The sequence below is a fragment of the Amblyraja radiata genome, chromosome 8, assembly GCF_010909765.2.
Source record: "Amblyraja radiata isolate CabotCenter1 chromosome 8, sAmbRad1.1.pri, whole genome shotgun sequence".
Taxonomy (NCBI): Eukaryota; Metazoa; Chordata; class Chondrichthyes; order Rajiformes; family Rajidae; genus Amblyraja; species Amblyraja radiata.
Window position 1 is genome coordinate 5364181 of NC_045963.1, and position 20769 is coordinate 5384949.

Here is a 20769-nt window from a genome sequence, read left to right on the forward strand (position 1 = left end):
GAGCTTTTTGAAGACGTGATCAAAAAGGTTGATGAAGGCAGAGCTGTAGCTGTCTATATGGACTTCAGCAAAGCATTTGACTAGGTTCCACATGGTGGGCTGCTCTGGAAGGTTAGATCCCATGGGATCCAGGGAGAGATAGCTGAATAGAAAGGAAAGTGTAATAATGGAAGGTTGCTTTTCAGACTGGAAGCCTGCGACGAGTGGTGTACCACTGGGTTTGGTGCTGGACTCGTTACTGTTTGTCATCTATATCAATGATTTGGATGAGAACGTACAGGGCAAGATTAGCAAGTTTGCAGATGATACAAAAGTGTGTGGTTTTGCAGATAGTGAAGATGGTTGTCAAAACTTGCAGCAGGATCTTAATTGGTTGGCCAGGTGGGCTGAGGAATGGTTGATGGAATTTACTACAGAGAAATGTGAGGTGTTGCATTTAGGAAAGTCTATTGATGGGCAGGACCTACACAGCGAATGGTAGAGCTCTGGGGAGTGTGTAGAGCAGAGGGATCTAGGAGTGAAGGTACTTGTTCTCACTGGAGTTTAAAAGGATGAGGGGGAATCTTATAAAAACATATAAAATTATAAAAGGACTGGACAAGCTAGATGCAGGAAAAATGTTCCCAATGTTGGGCGAGTCCAGAACCAGGGGCCACAGTCTTAGAATAAAGGGGAAGCCATTTAAGACTGAGGTGAGAAAAACTTTTTCACCCGGAGAGTTGTGAATTTGTGGAATTCCCTGCCACAGAGGGCAGTGGAGGCCAAGTCACTGGATGGATTTAAGAGAGAGTTAGATAGAGTTCTAGGGGCTAGTGGAATCAAGGGATATGGGGATAAGGCAGGCACGGGTTATTGATAGGGGACGATCAGCCATGATCACAATGAATGGCGGTGCTGGCTCAAAGGGACGAATGACCTTCTCCTGCACCTATTTTCTATGTTTCTATGTTTCCACATGGTTCCTTGAAGGTCGAGTCACCGGTAGATAGGGTGGTCAAAAAGTATTTTGAAACATTGGCCTTCATCATTCAGAGTATTGAGTATAGAAGTTGGGAGGTCATGTTTCAGTTATATAAGAGGTTGGTGAGGCCGCATTTAGAGTATTGTGTTCAGTTCTGGGCACCATAATCATAGGAAAGATGTTGTCAATTGGAAAGGGTGCAGAGAAGATTTACGAGGATGTTGCGAGGACTCGAGTGTCGGAGCTATAAGGAGAGGTTGAGTAGGCTGGGACTCTATTCCTTGGAGAGCAGGCAGATGAGGGGTGATCTTATAGAGGTGTATAATATCATGAGAGGAATAGATCGGGTAGATGCGAAGATCGGGTAGTTACGGCGAAGGGGACAAGATTTAATAGGAATCTGAGGGGTGACATTTTCACACAAAGGGTAGCGGGTGAATGGAACAAGCTCCCAGAGAAGGTAATTGAGGCAGTGACTATCACAACGTTTAAGAAACATTTGGGTTGCTACATGGATAGGACAGCTTTAGAGGGATATGGGCCAAATGCAGGCAGGTGGGATTAGTGTAGATGGGACATTTGGTAAGTGTGGGCAAGTTGGGCCGAGGGGCCTGTTTCCACGTTGTATGATTATGCCTCTCTGTGTGAGTTGCCTCCCCTTTTTCTATTTGGCCTCTGACCTAAATTTCTCAATTTAAATATAAATCACTGAATCTTTGCTTTCTAAATTGTTGTGTAGTGTACTTATTATCTAATCAATATCAAAAACATGTGCTTTCTTTTCTCTTTGTCTCTTTCTTGTCTCTTTGTCCCTTACGCCTGCAGTTCATTTGGACAGGTCACTATTAATCACAGTCCTGCTGTTTGGACATAGAAACATAGAAAATAGGTGCAGGAGTAGGCTATTCGGCCCTTCGAGCCTGCACCGCTATTCAATATGATCATGGCTGATCATCCAACTCGGTATCCCGTACCTGCCTTCTCTCCATACCCCCTGATCCCTCTAGCCACAAGGGCCACATCTAACTCCCTCTTAAATATGTGCTTGTTTTTTGTGTGGAGATAGTGACAATGCTGATGTATAATCACCAATGTTAACATTTCTTGAATCTACACTGGCAGACAACAAGCAACATACTGAATGCAGGCAACAAACCAAATACATGATTATATTGAACGTAGCCTCATCGCCCCCTGCCTTCTTGGCACTGCTCAATTAAATAAATCACTTTTCAGTTTTGGTCAAACACATTTTAATTCTCTTTCTCTTTTAGACCTGGTTTGTTCAATTGGGATAAAGTTACCAGGATGTCTGTGGTGGAACGGCTTGAACATGCTTTTAGGGTAGCTAAAAAACATCTGGGGATAGAGATGCTGCTCGATGCTGAAGGTGAGCTGTTGTTTGATGCTTGTGTGTGGTTCAGATGAGATTCAGATGAAATGTTGCAACCCAGCGGTATGAATATTGACTTTTCATAACTTCAAGTAACCCTGGCTTTCCCTCTCTCTCCATCCCTCGCCTGTACAAGTTCTTCGACTAGTTTCACTGTCCTCATGATTAAATGTTACTGATTGTTTGCCTCCTTGTCACTGTCCCCTCAGCTAACAATGAATCATTCTACATTTTCCTGGAGCTTTGGCACCTTTGATCTCTTGTCTTCACACCTTACCCCTCCATATCTCTGTCTCCGTCTCCCCGACACAGTCTGAAGAAGGGCCTCGACCCAAAACGTCACCCATTCCTTCTCTCCAGAGATGCTGCCTGTCCCGCTGAGTTACTCCAGCATTTTGTGTCTATCTTCGGTGTAAATCAGCATCTGCAGTTCCTCCCTACACATTTTGTCTGGGTAAAAGTATCTGTGCATTCACCCTACCTATTCCCCTTGTATACCTCTGCAAGATCACCCCCTATCCTCCTGTGCTGCAAGGAGTATAGTCCTAACTTTCACAACCCTATAGCTCAAACCCACAAAAATCCTGGCAAGATCCTCGTAAATGTTTCTGCACTTTCTTGCTGAACGGCATCCTTCTTACACCAGGGTGACCGAAACCGAGCACAGTACTCCAAATGCAGCCTCAACATCTTGTGCAACTTTTTAGCTTTTAGTGTAGCGGTACAGTGAAGTGTAGTGAAACGGGGCCTTCAGCCCGCTGAGTCCACACCGACCACGACCACCCGTACACTAGTTCTATCCTACACACTGTGGACAATTAACCTGCAAACCTGCACGTCTTTGGGATGTGGGAGGAGACCGGAGCAACCGGAGAAAACCCACGTGGTCACACGGAGAATGTACAAAAAGCACCTGCGGTCGTGATTGAACCCGGGTCTCTGGTGTTATAAAGGGCCTGTCCCTAATTCATGACCTCTGCTGAGTTTGCCCTTGACTCATACTCGCAGCATGGTCGTCACAAGGTCGTAGGTAGGTCGTGATGCTAGTCATAGGTACTCTTGGCATCAAGTAGGTCGGGGCGTTTTTCTAGCCTGATGAAAAATGTCCACGAGTAAAAAAGGTCATGAATTAGTTTGTGAGAGTGGGACAAGCCCTCAAGGCAGCGACTCTCCGCTGCGCCACTGTGCTACCCCTGTAACATGACATCTCCACTTCTTTACTCAATACCCTGACTGATTAAGACAACAGTACCGAAGGCCTTGACCACTCTAGCTATCTGTGGCGCCACTTTCATGGAACTTTGTACCTGCACTCCGAGATCCCTCTGCTCTCCCAACAATCCCCAGATCCCTGCCATTCAGTGAAGGTCGTGCTCTGGTTTAACTTCCCAAAATGAGCACCTCGCACTTATCTGCATTGAACTATATTAACTATTCCTCAGCCCATTTGCCCAACTGATTAAAAGCCTGCTATAATATTTGATAACCATCTTCGTTATCTACAATACCACCTACTTTGGTACCATCTGCAAAGTCGCCTACATTTTAATCCAATTTGCTGATATAAACCACAAATGGCAGTGATCCCGTCACCGAACCCCGAGGCACACCGCTAGTCACAGGAATCCATCCGAAAAACAACCTTCCATCACAATCCTCTGCTTCCTTCCAGGAAGCCAATTGTCTACCCAGTCAGCTATCCCTCCCTTAACCTGCCAGCCATGAAGAACCTTGTCAAAATCTGTGCTGAAGTCCATACAAACAATGTCAACTAATTCTGCTCCAGTTTCCTGCAATGTCCTCAGATACATCTGATCAGGCACATGAGATTTATTACCTTCATTAGCCTTAGGATGTTCAGCACTTCAAGATATTTCCAATAGCCGTCCCAAGTATTTAAGAAGGAACTGCAGATGCTAGAAAATCAAAGGTACACAAAAATGCTGGAGAAACTCAGCAGATGCAGCAGCATTTATGGAGCGAAGGAAATAGGCAACGTTTCGGGCCGAAACCCTTCTTCAGACTTCCGTCCCAAGTACCTCTGTGTTTGTCTTTCTCCATGGTAAAAATAGAGGAGAAATTCTCATTGAGTATTACCCATCTCCTGTGGCTCCACACAGAAATTTAAGCTTTAGTTTCTGAGGGGCCCTATTCAGCCACTTTCCCTTAATGCACATAAATTCTCTTTAGAATTTCCTTATTATCGGCTAGAACTATTTCCTGCCTTTTTGTCCTTCCGATTTCCTTCTAAAGTATGTTTCTCAGTTCCCAGCTACCGATACCTATCCTATGCCTACTTTTCATCCAAGCTTCTTTATTGCCACGTGCCTTGCCCTTCACTCTAACAGGAACATGCATGCCCTGAACTCTTGTCACCACACTTTTAAAGACATCCCAATCTCTTGACATTCCTTCGTCCCCAAACACAATTATTGCCGTATGAACAACATACGGAGATCGATTGAGTGAGTGAATAGTGCCAGAACAACAGCTTTGCTCTCTACGCAAGTAAAACCAAGGACCTGATTGTTGACTTTCGAAGAGGAATGCTGAGGATTCAAAAACCTGTATTCATTGACAGGACGGCAGTGGAGTGTGTCAAAAATGTCAAATTCCTGGGCGTGCATATCTCCGAAAATCTGTCTCGGAGCCAGCACATTGAATCAATCATAAAGAAAGCTGAACCTTCACCTCTACTTCCTAAGAAGATTGAGGAGATTCGGTATATTGACAAATACTCTCCTGAACTTCTATGGGTGTGCAGTCAAAATCTTAATGACTGATTGCTTCATGGCATGGTTCGGCAACTGGAATGCCCAGGGTTGAAGATGATTGGAAAAGTGGTGAACTCTGCCCAGTCCACCACGGGCACTGACCTTCTCTTTATGGGAGGGATCTACAGGAGTCGTTGCCTCTAAAAGAAGCTAGCATTATCACGGACCGACACCAGCCTGTCACTATCACTGGATTTGCCTGACATTACGCTTCCCTGCTGTGCCTCAGAGCCAAGCTTGGTGCCACAGCCCTGACTGTTATTTCAGCTTTTTAGTTTAGAGATACAGCGCGGAAACAGGCCCTTCGGCCCACCGAGTCCGCACCGACCAGCGATCAGATATTAACACTGTCCTACACACACTAGGGGCAGGTTACATTTATACAAAGTCAATTGACTCTACTGCTGCGCCACCATGCAGACCCCAGACAGGTCAACCCCCCCCCCCCCAACAGTTTCTAAAGGGGTGTACCTGTTACGTGGGGGAATGGACACAGGTCCCCAGCACTCTGTTCTCTTTCCTCATGGTCATGCACCTAATAATAATAATAATACATTTTATTTATGGGCGCCTTTCAAGAGTCTCAAGGACACCTTACAAAAATTTAGCAGGTAGAGGAAAAACATGTAAGGGGAATGAAATAAATAGTAGAGACATGACGTACACAAAGTAAAGACAGAATTCAATACAAAACACAATATGAGGCAATTAATGCACAGATGAAAATGGAGGGGGACGTGGGGCTAAGGATAGGCAGAGGTGAAGAGATGGGTCTTGAGGCGGGACTGGAAGATGGTGAGGGACACGGAATTGCGGATCAGTGGGGGAGGGAGTTCAATATAGATATACCTACTCTCTTTGTTTGCCTTGCCTCTCTATAACTCCCATCTATAAAGCTCTCACCCTCCTGGATGATCTTGAGGCTCCAATTCCCGAATGCAGCTGCAAGGAGCTGTGCCTGGACACAGATCCCACAAATGTGGTCATCAGGGATACCAGCAGTGTCCCAGACTTCCCATATTCTGCAGGAGGGACATTGCACTATTCTACCTGCCATCACGACTGTACTAAAACCGAGGGGGAAAAAAGCACAACACAAGAAACAGCAGTCTGCAGCTTTACCTCCTGATCGCCTCTGCTTCGCTTTAGGCTCGGCCTCCTTGCCGATGCCTCTTGAACCAAAGCACGTCTCCTCACCCCCCACACACGGCACCTCACCCCCCACACGGCACCTCACCCCCACACGGCACCTCACACGGCACCTCACCCCCCACACGGTTCCCTCACCCCACAAGTCACCTCACACCCCACACACACCCCACACCACCCCCCCACACACTCACCCCCACACATCACCCCCCCCCACCACCACCCACCACACCTCACTCACCTCACCTCACCCCCCACACCACCCCCACACACCCCCTCACCGCACCCCCACACCACCCCCCACATCACCTCACCCCCACACCACCACCTCACACACCACACCCCCCACATCCCCCCACACCCCACCCAACCCCCAACACTCACCCCACCCACCCCCCCCACCCCCACCCCCACACGCCACCCTCACACGTCACCCCCACACACGGCACCTCCCCCCCCCCACACACCCCAACCCCCCCCCCCACACGGGCACCCCCACCCCCCCCCACACCCCACCTCCCCCCACACGGCACCTCACCCCCCACACGGCACCTCACCCCCACCACCCACACCCACCCCCCCACACGGCACCTCACCCCCCACACGGCACCTCACCCCCACACACGGCACCTCACCCCCACACACGGCACCTCACCCCCCCCCACACGGCACCTCACCCCCCCCCACACGGCACCTCACCCCCCACACGGCACCTCACCCCCGCACCCGGCACCTCACCCCCCACACGGCACCTCACCCCCCACACGGCACCTCACCCCCCACACGGCACCTCACCCCCCACACGGCACCTCACCCCCCCACCCGGCACCTCACCCCCCACCCGGCACCTCACCCCCGCACCCGGCACCTCACCCCCCCCCACACGGCACCTCACCCCCACACACGGCACCTCACCCCCCACACGGCACCTCACCCCCGCACCCGGCACCTCACCCCCCACACGGCACCTCACCCCCCCACACGGCACGTCACCCCCCCACACGGCACCTCACCCCCTCACCCCCACACGGCACCTCACCCCCACACGGTACTTCACCTCGAGTTGAAAGGGCTTTATTATGTTTCTATTTTTTTTAGAATTAGGCATGTACTTTAAATAATTTTCAAATATCACTAAGTCAACAAGCCCTTGCGTCCTCTTGAAGGCTGTCACAGTGTTTCAGCATTTCCTTAGTAGGCCAAAAGGTTTGTTTCAGCACTCTCTCTGCCTGATGCCTATATGATGCTGGTGCAATATGCTGCTTTACTGCAGCTTACCTGGTGATTCTGGGTGGCAGCCGATGAGCATCTTCTGCCACTGAGCATCAAATTTAACAATTACCTGGTTCAATTACCTGATCTGTGGAATTCTCTGCCTCAGAGGGCGGTGGAGGCATGTTCTCTGGATGCTTTCAAGAGAGAGCTAGATGGGGCTCTTAAAAATAGCGGAGTCAGGAGATATGGGGAGAAGGCAGGAACGGGGTACTGATTGGGGATGATCAGCCATGATCACATTGAATGGCGGTGCTGGCTCGAAGGGCCGAATGGCCTGCTCCTGCACCTATTGTCAAATCTATATTTGTATTGATTCTCTTATTGAGGCAAGAGAATGGGGTTACGAAGGAGAGATAGATCATCCATTATTGGATGGCGGAGTAACTGATGGGCTGAATGGCCTAATTCTGCTCCTATCACTTATGACCTTATTGATGTGCATATTGGACTTTGACAATTTTAACATTAGGTCCGAATTACTGCCACGGTTAAGAGATGAAACTATTCCAGAAATTGCAGTAGGGGAATCGTTATCCGGGTGGTCAGTCTGTTAAGCTGCCAATCCAGAGATGAACGGATGACCCAGGATTGAAATGATATTAATATATGGAATAAAAAGCCAATGTCAGTGCAATATAAAGAAAATAATGCATATGACTTGTGGATCAGGCAAACTGTGAGTTGATGATCACTGGTCAGAGCTGAGAAGAGATGGTAGCTTGTTCCCTATAAACGTCTCGGGTTGAATTTGAGGAAGGACATTCTTGCTATTGAGGGAGTGCAGCGTAGGTTTACAAGGTTAATTCCTGGGATGGCAGGACTAATATATGCTGAGAGAATGGAGCAGCTGGGCTTGTACACTGGAGTTTAGATCGATGAGAGGGGATCTCATTGAAACATAAAAGATTATTAAGGGTTTGGACACGCTGGAGGCAGGAAACATGTTCCCGATGTTAGGGGAGTCCAGAACCAGGGGCCACAGTTTAAGAATAAGGAGTAAGCCATTTAGAACGGAGACGAGGAAACACTTTTTCTTAGAGAGTGGTGAGTCTGTGGAATTCTCTGCCTCAGAGGGCGGTGGAGGCAGATTCTCTGGATGCTTTCAAGAGAGAGCTTGATAGGGCTCTTAAAAATAGCGGAGTCAGGGGATATGGGGAGAAGGCAGGAACGGGGTACTGATTGGGGATGATTAGCCATGATCACATTGAATGGCGGTGCTGGCTCGAAGGGCCGAATGGCCTACTCCTGCATCTATAGTCAAACTTTGCAATTTTACATTTTTTTTGGAAATTTTGTTTGGAACTCATTCCTGATATGTGTTTCAATTCAGATGTTGCGGTTGCATTGCCTGACAAGAAATCCATCATTATGTACGTGACATCTTTATTTGAGGTGCTCCCTCAACAAGTCACCATGGCAGCCATCCATGAAGTGGAGACTCTGCCTCGACAATACAAAGTGGAATGCGCCGAGGATCCGTCATCCCATCAGCTGGTAAACAATGACTCATCACTGTACACTGTGTGTAGGAAGGAACTGCAGATGCTGGTTTAAACCGAAGATAGACACAAAAGGCTGGAGTAACTCAGTGGTACAGGCAGCATCACTGGAGAGAAGGAATGGGTGACGTTTCGGGTCGAGACCCTTCGCCAGACTTAATGAAATCCATGAGGTCTGCCTTCTTCTTCTTGCACATGGCGTGCACAGCATAAAGCTGTAGGTCAATTATAAAAGGACTGGACAAGCTAGATGCAGGAAAAATGTTCCCAATGTTGGGCGAGTCCAGAACCAGGGGCCACAGTCTTAGAATAAAGGGGAGGTCATTTAAGACTGAGGTGAGAAAAAAACTTTTTCACCCAGAGAGTTGAGAATTTATGGAATTCCCTGCCACAGAGGGCAGTGGAGGCCAAATCACTGGATGGATTTAAGAGTGAGTTCTAGAGCTCTAGGGGCTAGTGGAGTCAAGGGATATGGGGAGAAGGCAGGCACGGGTTATTGATAGGGGACGATCAGCCATGATCACAATGAATGGCGGTGCTGGCTCAAAGGGCCGAATGGCTTCCTCCTGCACCTATTTTCGATGTCAACTTGTTCTATTTGATCTATTTGTTTGTGCACACCGGGTTGATTGCATTGGTCGAAACAGGGCAGACCACGTGAAGGTTGCAATCCCCCACCCCCAGGAGATCTGGATCGGTTCAGGATGGAATTGAGATATGTGGAGATGAGTTCACTGGGGCAGAGGCAATGGGTCTGCCGGGGCAGTCCTGTTTGTGGAATTTGGGGAAAAGAAGGGTCTCAACCCGAAATCGGAGATGCTGCCCGACCTGCTGAGTTACTCCAGCACTTTGTGTCCTTTTGTGTATTAACCAGTACCTGCAGTTCTTTATTTCTACTCCATACTTTGTGAAATGGCGTTGTGTTTCCAAACAGTTACCTGATAAGGGTTTTGAGATTATGTGTATTGGATCTTGAAAACCAAGCAAGGTGGTTCAGTAAAGCTGAACTTGAAAGTCAAAGTCTATTTGTATTTATGATTCAAGATGTGGTGAGGATTACTTGAAGGTTGTAAGGCATGCCTTTTCAGCTCTGAGGCAAAAGGCTTGGAGAGCCTTTACAGCTGTGATCCCAACCTAGTTGCACATACTCAAGCATGCTGATGTTCGAAAGTTTATAACTTAGAAATGAAGAACCATCGGTATGAAGGGGATTAATTTGGTACTCTTTGGTTAGGATGTGACACCAGAAATGGAAGCATTGAATTCCAGGGCTGAAACGCCCAGCACGGTGGACTTGGACAGTTACCAGGCAGTTCTGGAGGAGGTCTTGACGTGGCTCTTGTCAGCTGAGGATACTCTTCAGATGCAAGATGACATCTCCTCTGATGTTGAGGAGGTGAAGGAGCAATTTCACATCCATGAGGTATGTACACATTTTGAATGTTTATGGAAAGCTGTTGGGCTTTTGCCCTGTACCCTTTACATGTTCGAATCTTGTTTGGAAATATATGAAATAAATTGGAGGAAAGATTTATTGACAATAATGGGCCTGTTCCACTCGGCGATTTTTTAGGCAACTGCCGGCGACTGTTATAGTCGTAGCAGGTCGCCGAAAAACCGACGACAACCTACGACAGCACCCACGTCAGGAGAAGCCAAGCTACGCTCATTGGCATCAAACCCATTGTTGCCGAAAATGTTTCAACATGTTGAAAATTTAGCAGTGACCAGAAAAACGCTACGAGTTTTTGCGCGACTGAGGAGACTACTCCCGGTGACCACCGGCGAACATGTGGCGCCTGTAGTTGCCTAAAAAAATCGTCTAAGTGGGACAGGCCCATAACACAATACTTTTGATTAATTAACCCATTATCCTATCTTGTCTCTGGAAGGCATGAAAGGGGATAATTGAATTGAGTAATTGGCAACAGCACTTGAAGATATTCCAGTCTTGTTAGAAACAACTTCTCGAATCTAAGTCTGATTCTTGGGCATATGTGAAAAATATACATCTTCTAGATGCGCTGGGACGCATCCTCAGTGATGTGACCTGGGGTCATCGGGTGTTTAGGGTCTCACAACATCAGACACACTCGCCCAGGCGACCCAGTCGGGGTTGATCAGGCCCCGACTTGCGTCCCAGCAGCAACAGCCCACGGATCAGCCATCTTAGTAACCACTCTGCAGGGGTTGGGAGACTCTAGTGCGTGGAGGGACTGGGCTCTGTGGGGTGAGTCCTGGCCGGGCTCCTCCTGCGTCTCAACAGGTTCAAGGCCTGTGCGCTGCACCTCTTTCTCCTTCTCCGAGCATTTCATTCTCGCCTGATGGATCCTGGGGCCCCGCGCGCTACCGCGCGTCACTGCCTACGCCACCACGTCTCACCACGTGCCATGCGCGCGTAATGCATGCCATGCGTGCGCCGTGACGCGTAAATGATGTCACGTAAATGACGCGCAAATAACGCCCAAGTGGGACAGGCCCTTACATTGACCGCTTTGTTTCATAAGGGACCTTATTCTCCCTTTGGTAACTCTTTTTCCCTTAATGCACATAACATCTTTTTGGATTTTCCTTAATATTATCTACTAAATAATCAACTCTTCTGCCCCCTTTTTGCACAAATGATTTCCTTCTTTAACGTGTTCCTCAGTTCCCGAAACTCCTCCAGGGATTTACTTGAACGCAGCTGCCTGTACCTGTCCCATACCTCCTTTTTCTTGACCAGAATCTCAATTTCTCTTGTCATCCAAGTTTCTATACATGCACCAGCCTTGCCCTTCACTTGAACAGGAACATGCATGCCCTAGTCACTACACTTTTAAACGCATCCTACATTCTGGACATTCCTTTTCCTGCAAACTACCTGCTCCAATCAACTTGAGTGAGTTACTGTCTAATACTGGTGATCCAAAGAGGTGTAAAATCATGAGGGGATTTGATAGGATGAATGCGCAGAGTCTGGTACCCAGGGTAGGGGAATCAAGAATCAGAAGGCATAGGTTTTAAGGTGAGGGGAAAGATTTAATAGAAACCTGAAGGACCACATTTTCAGTCAGAGGGTGGTGTGTATATGGAATGAGCTGCCAGAGGTGGTAAAGCACTTGGACAGGTACATGGATAGGAAAGGGCCAAATATGGGCGAGTGGGACACGCTTACATGGTCGGCATGGACAAGTTGGGCTGAAGGGTCATTTCCATGCTGCATGACTATGATTCTAGAACTGGTTATACCTTCCAAGCTAATGGACTTTCAGAATTGGGGGAAAAAAAGTAAAATATACGGGGAAAGACATAAGGAGAGGAGAAAGTAATTGGTCTGAGGGCTAAGAGTAGTATTAATCCAATCACAGAAAGAAAAAGTTGGTTCAGCGGTGGTATAAATGGAAATAATAGAATCATGAAGACACATTTTGTGATGAATGCCAAGGCAACCATATTTTTGATTCAGATGAAAATTAATTGTTTGCCAAAAGCAGTCCAGCAATTCTTCATTTTATAAAAAAACATAATGCATTCTGAAAACTTAAAGGAAAATTATGCAAAGCCCAACAGATATGAAATAAAATGATAACACAGTGAAAGGTTTGCATCCAAAATTGGATATCGAGTGGTTAGTGAGTGGGCTGAATTAGCTCAGTAATGGGTAGGTATTATTGATAATTATTGATATTTGCAGACCCTATTTAATTGCCTTTCTTGTCCTTTCTGGTGCAGACATTTATGATGGAGTTGACTGCTCACCAGAGTAACGTGGGCAGTGTACTTCAGGCTGGGAATCAACTCATTGCACAGGCCAATCTAACAGAAGAGGAGGAAGATGAGATCAGAGAGCAGATGACTTTGCTCAATTCTAGATGGGAAGCGCTGAGAGTTGAAAGCATGGACAGACAAGCCAAGTAAGTAGTAAACTTCCTCACTAGAACATGGAAAAGTACAGCAAAGGAACAGACACCTCGGCAGATAATGTCTGTACCAAACATGATGCCAAAATCAACTCGTATCTGCCTACACATAATAAATATCCCTCCATTCTGTGTAACCATGTGCCTTTTCAAAAGCCTCTTAAATGCCACTAGCCTCCACCACCAACCCTGGCAGTACATTCCAGGCACCCACTGTCTGATTTCATCGTCTTAATCCTTGCATACACTTCCTTTTTCTTTTTGACCAAACTTAGAATCTCCTTGGACATCCAAGGTTTCCTTACCATACAAAAGAAAGACACAAGGTGCTGGAGTAACTCAGCAGGCCAAGCAGCCTCTCTGGAGAACCTGGATCGGTGACATTTCAGGTTGGGACCCATCTTCCCTGACCACACCATCGTTATACCTCCTCCTTACTGAAAGATGTTGGTCTTAAACTTTGATTAATTGGCCTTTAATGACACACGTCAGATGTGGACTTATTGAATAACAACTGCTTTTATTGTACCCTCCCGTGCTACTGACATAGGATCATACAGCACAGAAACAGGCCCTTCGGTCCAATCGACCAAGATGCCCCATCTACACTAGTCCAACATGTTCATGTTTGACCCATCTCCTTATGAACCTTTTTTTAACCTATTACCGGTTCAAATGCCAATTAAATGTTGTTTATAGTGCTTGCCTCAACTACCTCAGTGGGACGACAGATGGCACAATGGGCTAAGTGTTCGGCTGACAACCGGAAGGTAGCCGGTTCGAATCCCGCTTGGAGTGCATACTGTCGTTGTGTCCTTGGGCAAGACACTTCACCCACCTTTGCCTGTGTGTGAATGTGTGTGAGTGATTGGTGGTGGTCGGAGGGGCCGTAGGCGCAGATTGGCAGCCACGCTTCCGTCAGTCTGCCCCAGGGCAGCTGTGGCTACAGAAGTAGCTCACCACCACCGAGTGTGACTGAGGAGTGAATGAATAATGCGATGTAAAGCGCCTTGAGTATTAGAAAGGCGCTATATAAATCCCATCCATCATTATTATTATTACCTCCTCTGGCAGCATCTTCCATATACCAACCACTTTCAGTATGGAAAAAGTTGCCCCTCAGTTTCCTATATTTCCATTTTCCCCTGAAACCTCAGTTCTCTGGTTCTTGATTCCACTACCTTCTTGATTCCACTACCTTGGGTAAAAGTGTCTGTGCATTTACCCCCATCCCTCTCATGATCTTACATACCTCTTTAAGATCACCCCTCCTGTGCTCCAAGGAATGAAGTCTTAGCCTGCCCAACCTCTCACTGTAGCTCGGACCCTCAAGTCTATGTTTATATCAATGATTTGGATGAGAATGTACAAGGCATGATTGGTAATTTTTTAGATGACACTAAAGTAGGTGGTATGGTAGATAGCAAAGACAGTGAACAAAAATCACAGCAGGATCTTGATTAGTTGGGCAAATGGGCTGAGGAGTGTTAATGGAGTTGAATGCAGATAAATGCAAGGTGTTACATTTTGTTAAGCCAAACAAGTGCAGAAACTTCACTGTGAATGTCAGGGCTCCAGGTATTGTGGTAGAACAGAGGGATGTAGGAATGCAGGTGCATAGTTCCTTGAAAGTGGCATCACAGGGTGGTCAAGAAGGCTCTCGGAGCATTGGCTTTTATGAGTCAAGGTATTGAGTATAGAAGCTAGGATGTTATGTTACAATTGTACAAGACATTGGTGAGGGCACAATTGGAGTATTGTGTTCAGTATTGGTCACCCTGCTAAATGTTATTAAGCTGGAAGGAGTGTAGAGAAGATTTACGAATATGGTCCAGAATTTGAGTGCCTGAGTTATTGGGAGAGGTTTAGTTTAAGTTTAGTTTAGTTTTAGTTTGGAGATATAGCTGGGAAACAGGCCCACCGAGTCCGCAACGACCAGCGATCCCCGCACATTAACACTATCTACACACACTAGGGACAATTTACATTTACACCAAGCCAATTAACCTACAAACCTGCACGCCTTTAGAGTGTGTGAGGAAACCGAAGATCTGGGCGAAAATCCACGCAGGAGACGGGGAGAAGGTACAAACGCCGTACAGACAGCACCCGTAGTCATGATCGAACCCAGGACCCAGGGCTGTATGGCAGCACACTCTACTGTTGCCCCACCACTAGGTTGGCCAGGCTCGGACTTTATTCTTTGAAACGCGCGAGTATGAGCGGTGATCTGATAGAGGTGTATAAGATCATGAAGGGAAAGATGGGGTCGATGGGCAGAGTCTTTTACCCTGAACAGGGGAGTCAAGAACCATAGGTTCAAGGTGAGAGGGGAACGACTTAATAGGGAGCTGAGGGGCAACCTTTCTATGCAGAGGGTGGTGGGTATATGGAACGAGCAGCCAGAGGGGGTAGTTGAGGCAAGTACCACAACAACATTTAAACAACATTTGGACTGATACGTAGATAGGAAAGATTTAGAGGGATTTTGGCGAAACATACGCGTTGGGACTCGTATGGATGGGGCATCTTGGTCGGCATGAGCAAGTTAGCCCGAGGGGGAAGTTTCCAAGCTATATGACTATGACTCTGTGACATCCTCATAAAACTTCTCTGCACTTTATCCAGCTTATGTGTCCTTGTGACCAAAATCTGAAAACAATATTCCAAATGCGGCCTCACAAACATCTTGGATAAACACAAAATGCTGGAGTAACTCAGCGGGACAGGCTGCATCTCTAGATAGAAGGAATGGGTGATGTTTCGGGTCGTGACCCTTCTTCACTCTGACCGTACAAATATGTTAGTTTGGTTTTTCAGAGATACAGCATGGAAACAGGCCCCTCGTGATCTTGCTACTTATCAGAACCCTTAGTTTCAAGATTGCGGATGTGCAGGAGTGGGTGCCGTCTGTATGGCAGCCTGCCCGCGGTCCGTCTCTTCACCTTTTTTTTAATTTTAAGTCCTGTCAAAAAATGTTAGCTGGAGGTCTTTTATGTGGTGGGTGGGGGTGGGGAAGGGGGAAACTTTATTTCTTAGTCCCCTACCTGGTCGGAGAGGCAGCATCCCTCCGAGCTGCTTCTTCGCCCCGTCCTCGCGGCCTACCATCGAGAATAGAGCGGGTGATGCCTTACCGGGTCGCCGTGCGGTAAGCTCCGGAGCGCTGTGGCCGCCGACTCCCCAACACCGTGGAGCTGTGGCTGCGGGCGTCCGGCCGCGGGCGGCGCTGGATTTGGAGCCTGGGATCGAGTTCGCCGGGGTCGGAGCTCCAACCGGCGTGGCCTGAGGACAACGAGTGCCCCTGTCTCCGGGGAGGAGGCAGCCACTCCAGACTTTCCAAGCCGCTGAGGAATGTTTCACCCGACGCCGGAGTTCCATCTTCACGGCAAGAGGGCCCTGAAAATTATCGGACTGGCTGCAAGGCCACAAATGGGCCCTGACCTCGGGTGTTTCACAGAGGAAGAGGACTTAACTTTCTGGTGCCTTTACCCACAGTGGAAAATTTTGATTCTGCTGTGGGGGGACGTTTGTGTTGAACTCTATAATGTGTTGTGTCCATTTTTTATTTATTTTTAACCTTTTTCTATGGTTTGTATGGAAACTTATTATTTATTTTATGTAAAACACTTTGATGTCAATGCGAGTTGACTTAAAACGTGCTATATAAATAAAACTTACTTACTTAGTGAAGTTGACCATCTCGCTAAGTTTTTCCTTGAGCCTTCAGTGTAAGAACAATTACAGATTCTCGTGCCGTCCCCAATTCATGTTTACACCATTTTTACAGGAAGTTTTAGGAATATTGACATGCAATTTAAGTGCTCCTTGTTGCTTAAAAAATGAAAAGCAGTATTTTATGTCACAGCAATCGATGTTTGAAATAAGACACCTCAGAGTCTGAAGAAGGGTCTCGACCGGAAACGTCACCTATTCCTTTGCTCCATAGATGCTGCCTCACCCGCTGAGTTTCTCCAGCATTTTTATCTACCCTCAATGTACGGTGTGTTTTAAAGTTCTTCATCCGTTATCTTTGAGATAGTCGGATATTAATCCCACAATCCGATATCCTTTTTCCAGGAAAGTGAATGACTAGATGCTATGCCCACTGTCTGATACTTAAATTAACAATTCATTCTATTTTCAGGCTTCATGAGGTACTAATGGAACTGCAGCAGCAGCAGCTGCAACAGCTGTCAAAATGGCTGACTCAGACAGAAGAGCGTATTCAAAAGATGGACACACAGCCTGTCGGAGATGGGCTGGAGCCCTTGAAAGATAAGATTGAGGAACATAAAGTAAGTCTGAAGCATCCTCCATATCCCCAGCCAATAACTCTACGAATTGCTGTGATGGTGTGGGGTAGCACTTTGACAACTGTGTTCAAAGCTGAAATTGGAAGTCTATCTGGCCTTTTTCAATGTACATGTATGCCTAAAGACTTGACCATCTAGTTAGAATAATTAAGTTGGCATGTTGCAGATTGAATAACTCTATCAATCTTTGATTAGTCTTACGTCCTTGTTCCTTTTCGGCCGAAATGTTACTATTTCTTCTATGTCCAGTAGATTGTTGTAGAGAATGAAGGGTTGGGTTTCCTGCTAGGCTTGTGGTGCTAAATCTGTTTTTCAGCTAAACATCACTATTTTCGGAGCACTGATTCGTCAGTTCCACTTGGGCGACATTTGATTATACAGTTGGTTAAATTTGCAAGTCTTCCGTTTAGCTTAGTTCAGAGATACAGCGCGGAAACTGGTCCTTCGGCCCATCGAGTCGGCGTTACCAGCGATCACCCCGTACACTAGCTCCATCCCGCACACTAGGGACAATTTACAATTGCACCAAAGCTAATTAACCCACAAACCTGCACGTCTTTGGAGTGTGGGAGGAAAACGGAGCACCTGGAGAAAACTCGCGCATTCACAGGGAGAATGTAAAAACTCCGTACAGACTGTACCCGTGGTCAGGATCGAACCCGGGTGTCTGGCGCTGTCAGACAGCAGTGCTACTGTTGCGCCACCATGACGCCAAGCTTTGTGCTCTACTGCTCCATGTTCTATATTCAAACAAAGCGCGTGACCAGACTCTGCTATGCTGTATTCCATAATGGAAATCCCGGGGGGGGGGGAGGGAGGGACGGGGGGGGGAGGGGTGGGGAACGGGTAGGGGAGGGGGACAAGTAGGGAGGGACGGGGAACGTGGGGACATGATCAGAGCACCACTAGTCACCGGTAGCAAACCAGAAAAGGCCCCCTTTATTCCCACTCTTTACCTTCTGCCAATCTGCCCATTTCCTATCCATGCTAGTACATATGCCATGTGTTCCCTTCTGGTGTAGCAGCATGCCATGTTTTGAGAGGTGGGGGAAAATCCCCCCCCATGTTTTGTGACCTGGGCGCTACGTTTTCCCCAAGTCTGGCTGTAGAGCCCAGGTCACCTGCGTGCCCCGGGACTGGCTGCGATTCCCAGGTCGCCTGCGTGCCACGGGACTAGCTGCAGTTCCCAGGTCGCAAAAACGAATTGAAAAAAAATACGCCTGTGGGCAAGATGATTTTGGTTACGGGCTGGATCCGGACTGTGGGCCGTAGGTTGCCGACCCCTGACCTAGATGTTTGGCCTCATGTTTTAAAAGTGATTTCCGCCCATTTTTCTCCAACACCACCTGCCCTCCAATTACCTTCATATCAACTGTAAACTTGACTGCAAAGTATCAATTCCATCATCCAGGTCATTAACATACCATATGAAAAGTAGTGGACCCAACACCGACCCCTGCAGAACACCACTAGTCACCGGTAGCAAACCAGAAAAGGCCCCCTTTATTCCCACTCTTTACCTTCTGCCAATCTGCCCATTTCCTATCCATGCTAGTACATATGCCATGTGTTCCCTTCTGGTGTAGCAGCATGCGGCACCTTATCAAAAGCCTTCTGAAAATCCAAGTAAACAACATCCACTGACTCGCCTTTGTCTATCCTGTTTGTTACTTCCTCAAGGAATTCCAACAGATTTATCAGGCAAGATCTCCCTTTCACATACTGCTGACTTTGACCTATGTTATCGTGTGCTTCCAAATGCCCCGAAACCTATTCCTTAATATTAATGGACTTTAAAATCTTACCAACCACTGAAGTCAGACTATCATTTCCTATCTTTTGCTTCTCTCTCTTCTTAAACTGTGTAGTAACATTTGCAATTTCTTCAGTCCTCTGGAACCATTCCTGACTGTGGTGAGATAAGAAAGATCACTACTAATGCCTCCACAATCTGCAGCTTCCTCTTTCACAACCCTGGCTTGTAGTCCACCTGGCCCAGATGACATATCCACCTTCAGACCTTTCAGCTTCCCAAGCACCTCTCCTTAGTAATAGCAACTGTACTCGCATCTGGCCCCCGACTCTTTTCATTTTTTCTAGCATGTTGCTGATGTCGTCCTCTTTAAAGACTAATACAAAATGCATTCAGTTTGTCCACCGTTTCTTTGTTCCTCATTACTACCTCTTCAGCACAATTTTCCAGTGGTCCAATATCCACTCTTGCCTCTTTTTAATGTTTATATATTCAACATTTATTTTATATTATTGGCTAGCTTCCCTTCATTTTTCATCTTTTCTCTCATTGCTTTTGTTAGATTGCTTTCTGTGGGTTGTAAACCCTTCCCAATTCTCTTGCTTCTTGCTAATATTTACCAAATTATATGCCTTCTCTTTTGCTTCAATGCTGCCGTTGGTGTCTCTACTCAGTCGTGGTTGCCTCATCAAGTGTCCAGAGTGTTTCATTGTCTTATTCATCCCTACTCATCCCTTCCCACCCAAACCAACCCCTCCCCAGGTACCTTCCCCTGCAACCGCAGAAGGTGCAACACCCGTCGCTATACCTCCCCCTTCAACTCTGTCCAGGGACCCCGACGATCCTTTCAGGTCAGGCAGAGGTTCACTTGCACCTCCTCCAACCTCATCTACTGTATCCGTTGTTCAAGATGTGGACTCTTATACATCGGCGAGACCAAACGTAGACTGGGCGATCGTTTCACGGAACACCTTCGCTCAGCCCGCGTGAACCAACCTGATCTCCCAGTTGCTGGACACTTTAATTCTCCTTCCCATTCCTACACTGACCTTTCTGTCATCGATCTCCTCCATTGTCAAACACAAATTGGAGGAACAGCATCTCATATTTCGCTTGGGCAGCTTACAGCCCAATGGTATGATTTTTCATTTCTCTCACTTCAGGTAGCCCCGGCATTCCCTCTCTCTCTATATCCCTCCCTCTCCCAAGTCACACCAGCTTCTCATTTTCACCCAACAAACAGCTTAAAAAGGCCTGTTTCCTTTATCCTCGTTACCTTTTTGCATATCTTTCATTCATTGTTCTTTATCTCTCCACATCACCGTCTATATCTCTCGTTTCCCTTATCCCTAACCAGTCTGAAGAAGGGTCTCGACCCGAAACGTCACCCATTCCTTCTCCCCAGAGATGCTGTCTGCCCGCTGTTACTCCACCTTTTTGGGTCTATCTTCATGTTTTATTGTCTTCTGTCCTGAAACTGAACAGAAATTCTTACTTGCAGCATCACAACGGATATGTATACTTCAAGTAACCTTCGCTTTCCCTCTCTCTCCATCCCTTCCTTGCCAGTTTTCCGACCACTCTTACTGTCTCCGACTATATTTTATCTCTGTTTTGTTGTTGCCCTCCCAGCTAACAATGATCTATTCTACTTGTTCCTTGATCTCAATACAATACAATACAATACAATACAATACAATACAATACAATACAATACAATACGGTTTTATTCGTCACATTGCACATAAAG

General features: G+C 47.0%; 1 protein-coding gene across 5 annotated transcripts in view; it reads left to right on the top strand.

The window, feature by feature from the left end:
* utrn (utrophin) overlaps positions 1-20769 on the top strand; it is a 395823-nt gene that overhangs the window by 77470 nt on the left and 297584 nt on the right. For all 5 annotated transcript variants that reach the window (XM_033025073.1, XM_033025072.1, XM_033025074.1 and 2 more), the window contains 5 exons: positions 2236-2351; positions 8883-9046; positions 10286-10474; positions 12766-12947; positions 17098-17248. In XM_033025073.1, coding sequence (XP_032880964.1) covers positions 2236-2351; positions 8883-9046; positions 10286-10474; positions 12766-12947; positions 17098-17248 — 802 coding nt within the window. The remainder of the gene's footprint in view (positions 1-2235; positions 2352-8882; positions 9047-10285; positions 10475-12765; positions 12948-17097; positions 17249-20769) is intronic.